We start from the raw sequence: 5615 nt of genomic DNA on the forward strand, positions 1-5615 counted from the left end.
GCCCCCCCCCCCACCCCGTTACCTCGCAGACGCCGCAGCGCCGGCGCTTCATGGCGTTCTCCTTGTCGTCTTCCTTCTCGTCCTTCTCGATCTGCTCCGAGAAGAAGGTGTCGAAGATGAGGTACACCAGCTTGGTGGTGGTGGCTTTGGTGGGACCCTTGTCCTTGTCTATCTTGGTGGGGTGGCGGATGGCCTGCCGCCTGACAGCTCGCCTGCGACCAAGGCAACAGCGGTGAGAGGGGACTCCGGGCCTCGCATCACTGACAGCTGCAGCCCCAACAAACAGCCCGGCACCCGCTGAGGGTCCCCAGGGAACAGAGCTCTCCCCAGGGCACCCAACAGCCAAGGACCATGGTGGGATTCCCCTCCCACCCCCACAACAGGCACCCTGGTACGTGCTGTGGCTGTCACAGGGGCCACAGGTGATGTGACAGCAGCTCAAAGAGCAAAGCTGGGACACACCCCAGCACCCTCCTTCCCTCAGAGCAGCGCCAGGCAGAGGGTTTGCCCAGTTTTGGGGGGATTTTTATACCAACTGCCAGTGCTGCTCATGCCACTGAGCCTAAACCCTCAGCTTAACCCAGCTGGGAATAAAGAAAAGGGTTTTCCAGAAGGATCCCGCTGTGTGATGCTGACAGGGCCCAACCCACCAGGCTCCTCCTGAGATGCTGCGAAGCCAAGTGCCCCCCAAAAAGAGCATCTACAGGGAGGGGAGAGGGGTGGGGATGACACACACGGGGCTCACCTCTTCCCCAGGGTGACTCCAGCCAACTTGATCAAGTCCCTCATGCAGGGCGTGATGAGGACGGGGGGTTCGTCGCTGTCCCCGGCTTCGTCGTAGCTCTCCACCTGCTCCACCACGAACTGGGCATGTCGCAGGAGTGAGTCCTCTGTGAAGCGGTTGAAGTTCAGCCCCGCGGGAGGAACAGTGGTCTGCGAGGAGGTGGGGTGGGGGCGGTCGGTTACGGAACAGGTGGCAGAGCAACACCCACCCCCGGATGCCGCCGCCGTTGGCTTTTCACCTCGATTTTGTTGAGCAGATCCTCGTAGCTGACATCGCAGTTGTTCTGCAGGAACTCGACGACAATTTTACTCATGTAAATCTTCTCTTGCATGAGGGCGAAGATGGGAGCGTACTCCTCGCTGGGCTCCATCAGGATATAATCTGCAAAGGCTGCGGCGGAGAGATGGTGGCGGGCAGTTAAACATCGGGGAATTCGGTGGGATTTAAGGATGGGCTGTGGCGAGTGGGTCCTGGCGAGGGGAAGACCAGCCCGTCCACGCCGCTGCAGCACCGAGACCTCCGCGTGCAGGGAAGCTCAATGGCCAGTAGGACCTGCGGCCTCTCAGCCGTCCCCACAAAGCGAGGGGGAGCAGGGACACGAGGTGGGGCAGGGGCACACTGCCCACGTGCCAGCCTTTTATTTTTCCTGTTAGCTAATGAAAAAGCAAAGACAGTCCAGGGTTGGTTTGGGTTTTTTTCCTGTCACTACAAACTGCATTTGCTGTTGCCCAAGAGTCGAGGCCCCTGCTATCGCCAGGTTACTGGAAGGGCTCCTGGCAGAAATGGTGAAGGGAAAAAGCTTTTAAACCTCCAAATATCAGCTTCTTTCCCCAGCATGGCTGGAGCGTGAAAAACCCAGTGGGGATGAAGAGCCAAGGGCTAGCCAGGACTGGGCGTTCCTCCAGGACCTTTCTCACCACAAACCTCTCCAAAAAGGCCCTGGGTGTAGAGTAAAAAAGCACCAGAGCCCTGCAGCGGGGACCAAGAGGTCAAGAGCAAAGAGAAAACTCCCCCACCAAGAGCAGCCCTGACCCATCCCTGTCACGGCTTCCTGTGGAGGAGGGACTGGAGGATGGATCCTGCCCAGGAACAGCTGGTGGGGAGACACACCCCCCCCCTGCTCCAGCCACCTCCCTCGTCCCAGCTCTGCCATCAGGGCACTGCCATCAGCCACGAGCTCCGCAGGGTTTATACACACTGAACATAAACCTGGGTGCTGCTGAGCTAAATAAACCCAGCCCTGAGCTTCAGCACCACCCTCCACCCCGCCATGTGCTCATTGCTGCAAGTTCCTGGGGGTGGCAAAGTCCACGAACCCAAATGAAGCTCCTTCACCACCTGGACACGTGGCAGAGACTGAAATCCCAAGCCAGGCCCTCCCTGAGCCCAACCTTCCCCCATCCTCGCTCACCCGTGGTGAAGCCAATCAAAGCTTTCTCCCCTCCATCGAACCCAGTGATCCACCAGGCATTTATGGGTCCCAACTTCTTGGCTCTCACCCCACCTGAAAGCGAGAAAACACAAATTTCAGTCTTCGCTGCCCCAACAAAACCAAGCAGCTGCGGACCGGATTGCCACCCGGCTCCGAGTTCGTTTTGCACGTGGCGTCAAGTTGAAATTTAAGGTGACAAACAGCCCTTGAGGCTCCTCCACATCCAACTCACCGTCCAGACAAGGGTTATCATCATAGATGGGCTTCACAGCACCGCTGAAGTACAGCTCGATGTTCCTCTCGATCAGGCCGGTGTCAAAGGGGCACAAGTGACCTCGCTTGTCGTAGACGCTGGCGAGGGACGGAGGAGACAGTTTAAGGTGTTGTCCCGTGGGGTTGGCAAACTCAGCAGGTTTTTAGAGCCTGCCTTCCCCATATCTCACCTAAAAGAGGTGACTTTGTGCTGCGGCAGGTCCTCGTAGCTCTCAAAACCATCTTCATTAGCGTCAAAAATGGACAAGCGCTCATCTGTCAGCATCTCCGGCTCCTCCAGCTGCACAAGGGAGAGAGGAGGAGGTTTAACACATGCTCCTGGCTCTCCCCAGACCCAGAGGAGAAGCATTAAATCCCTTACGGCATCATCGGGATCCCCTTGGAAGAATTTGAGGTCGGGATCATCAAGGTACTGTCGGCAGTCGACGCACTTGGGGGGGGTGGTCTGCAAGAGAGGGGAGACGGCGTCAGCTCTTCTCTCGCCCCGGGAGCTTCGATGCCAGTGGGCTCCAAGCTCCCTCCCCAAACGGGCCCGTTTGGTTTGAGCATCCCGGCAGCCCCGCAGCCCTCGGCCTGAGCATCCCAGCAGCAAAAGAGCAGCCGCTGGCCTCGCTGCGAAAGCGGCCCAAGCTCCCGCAGGCCGTGCTGCTCCCCACCCGGCTGGGGCGGGGGGTGATTTTTGGAAGCCGTGTGAGCTAGAAATGGCTTTATCTTTCCCTTTGGGAAGTCCAGCAGCTCTTTGGAAGAGTTAAAAGAATTTAAAAAAAAAAAAACTAAAATGCTGAGATGGAGGAAAAGGAACTTACTTTAGCAGGTACTGTAGTTTTAACCTGAGTAATTTCATCTTTTATCTCCAACCTGGGTGTAAAAATATACAAAGGGATCAAGACACAAAGCAGCGTAACGTTGTCATCCCATGTTAGCAAGGCCCCAGCGGAGGGGAACGGCCACGGGCCCGAACCAGGGGACAACCCCCTTCCTCCTCCTCACCCTTCTTTGGTTTCCATTTTAATCCTTTTCTCATCTTGTTCCTTGAGAGAGAAATGAAGAGGTGTAAGGGGAGGCCGGAGATCATGACACCCTCCGGGACAACACCCGGCGCGGCGGCACACCAGTGGCGCCAGCACAGACCTTCTCCTCCAGCTCCTCTTCCTCCTTCTCCACACTCATCACCACCTCTGGCTTCACCTCCCCGTTCACCTCCTCCGATTTCCGTTTGTTGGACCTACCGGTTTTTAACCACAGTGGATCAACCCCAAGCTCTGACACCACAAGGGTTCGGGGTGGGGGTGAGGGGCTCTCCCGGCACCGGCAGGTCCCCAAGGCCAGTTTTCTTGAGAACCACAAGTTTTGGGGCTCCCAATCAGCCCCAGATGGCAGAGGGAGGAAGAAGAGAGCGAAGGCTCCTGGGGGAGGCAGTAAGAGAGCGGCAGGTCCCAGCGCAGCCGCCATACTGACCCTTTGGAGAACATGCTCAGGATGGTCGGCTGCCGGCCGGAGCTGCGGGTGACCCGGGAACTGGCGGGAGACTCTGTCGGGGAGATAACGAGGGATGGCGGGAATGCTGGGGTGCCGCTGCCCCACCCTGCCCCAAACACCCCAACGGGGCCGCGACCACCGTGAGCAACGCAGCACCCCTCTCCCCGCGCCCCCACCATCCTGGAACAAGGCAAGGAGACCCCAAAACCCTTCCCAGGGTGGGAGGAATTTCTGCTCTCAATCCCTCCAGGAATCATCGTGCTCCTGCTTGGTATTGAACAGTCAGAAATTATTTAAGCGCATTGGTAAAAAGGACGGAAAACCAAGTCGCGCCCGGTGCCACCATTACTTTTGCTCTCCCCGTTGGATCGGCTCCTCCTGGCCTTGCGTGCCCGTGGCATGGGGAGCAAGGAAGAGGAGGAAGAACAGGCGGCTGTTTCCTCCATCTCCATCGCGCTGTCTTCTTCCCCATCAAGTCCCGCTCGCTCCGAGTCCTCGTCACTCCCGTAGGCACCGTTTTTGGAGCAGCCGTTGGACGCCCGCAGCAGCAGCGCCGCGTCCCCGTTCTCCGCCGACAGCTCTTGGCGCAGGAGGGCTTTCACCTTGGCCAGGTACCTCTCCTGGGAGAAAAGGGCATCGGGTGAAGCACCCAGCTCCGCCAAGGAGCCAACGCAACCCAACACCCCCCTGCGAAAATCCGGGCTCTCACCTCCGACAGCTCCTCGCAGCGGAGTTTGGCTTCCAGCTCGCTCAACTGGTTCTGGACATCAGCTTGGAGGAAGCTGTGGATGAGGCTCAACTTCTCCCGGACACACTCCTGCGGGGGATGGAGGGGACAGCATGGGGCGGGCAGCAGGGACGCTCCCCGTGGGGCTCGGCGGAGCGGCATCTCCGGAGGCGGTCGGGCTGTGCCGAACCGCCGGTCGCTCCGAATGCGGGTGCCGCTCACCCAAGCTTGCGGGGACCCTCCTGATATGAGGTGACGGCGGTTTCCATATGACAACGGACAGTGCCGACACCGGGACTACGACCTCACCGGTCCGGGGAGCTGGGGCCAGCAAGGGAGACACGGGGGTCTCACTCGGCCAGCCCGCCACACCGTCCCCATCCCCACCCCACGCTGGGGGGCTCTGGACCCCCCACACCCACACCCCGTCCTCACGACGCCACTGAAACAAGCAGCTTGGGAGCACGGAGGAACCGCAGTCGGCACCGGTCACATCCGCACTGAGCATCCAGGAGCCCCGTGACTCCCACGGCTGTGCCCTGAGCCAGATGGCAGCACCCACTGCTGGCCCGACGGCATGGGTGCGGGTTGGCAGTGCCCAAATCGGAGGCGAGGGTGGGCGGAAACGCAGCTCCGAGTGCCCCGGGGACACTCACCTTCTCACTCAGGGCGTCTTCATCCCTCTCCAAGTCCTGCAGCCTGCAAGGGAAGAGCGTTGGGGGTCAGTGATGAGGTTACGGGGGACACCGACGGGCCAGGGCAACCGGGACAGACCCTGAAACCGCCTCGACAGCTCCAGAGGTGGCACCGGGCAAAGGAGCGGTGCCAGGCAGCAGGGCCAAACTCCCTCGGAGCAGGAGGGACGCTCAGCTCCCAGGCAGGGGATAAAGGGGGGGCCGGTAACGGGATGCTGGTGCTCA

General features: G+C 59.8%; 1 protein-coding gene across 1 annotated transcript in view; it reads right to left on the minus strand.

Moving 5' to 3' along the window:
* Nucleotides 1-5394, minus strand: part of DNMT1 (DNA methyltransferase 1) — a gene marked incomplete at its 5' end in the record, with an annotated part of 13042 nt that extends 7648 nt beyond the window's left edge. Inside the window, 14 exons of the mRNA XM_026867070.1 lie at nucleotides 23-212; nucleotides 746-933; nucleotides 1023-1174; nucleotides 2196-2288; nucleotides 2449-2567; nucleotides 2660-2769; nucleotides 2851-2934; nucleotides 3296-3347; nucleotides 3480-3520; nucleotides 3621-3714; nucleotides 3948-4020; nucleotides 4318-4588; nucleotides 4678-4785; nucleotides 5352-5394. Coding sequence (XP_026722871.1) covers nucleotides 23-212; nucleotides 746-933; nucleotides 1023-1174; nucleotides 2196-2288; nucleotides 2449-2567; nucleotides 2660-2769; nucleotides 2851-2934; nucleotides 3296-3347; nucleotides 3480-3520; nucleotides 3621-3714; nucleotides 3948-4020; nucleotides 4318-4588; nucleotides 4678-4785; nucleotides 5352-5394 — 1618 coding nt within the window. The remainder of the gene's footprint in view (nucleotides 1-22; nucleotides 213-745; nucleotides 934-1022; nucleotides 1175-2195; nucleotides 2289-2448; nucleotides 2568-2659; nucleotides 2770-2850; nucleotides 2935-3295; nucleotides 3348-3479; nucleotides 3521-3620; nucleotides 3715-3947; nucleotides 4021-4317; nucleotides 4589-4677; nucleotides 4786-5351) is intronic.
* Nucleotides 5395-5615: the final 221 nt, after the last annotated feature.

Source organism: Athene cunicularia, unplaced genomic scaffold, assembly GCF_003259725.1.
Source record: "Athene cunicularia isolate RWA unplaced genomic scaffold, athCun1 SCF_130, whole genome shotgun sequence".
NCBI lineage: Eukaryota > Metazoa > Chordata > Aves > Strigiformes > Strigidae > Athene > Athene cunicularia.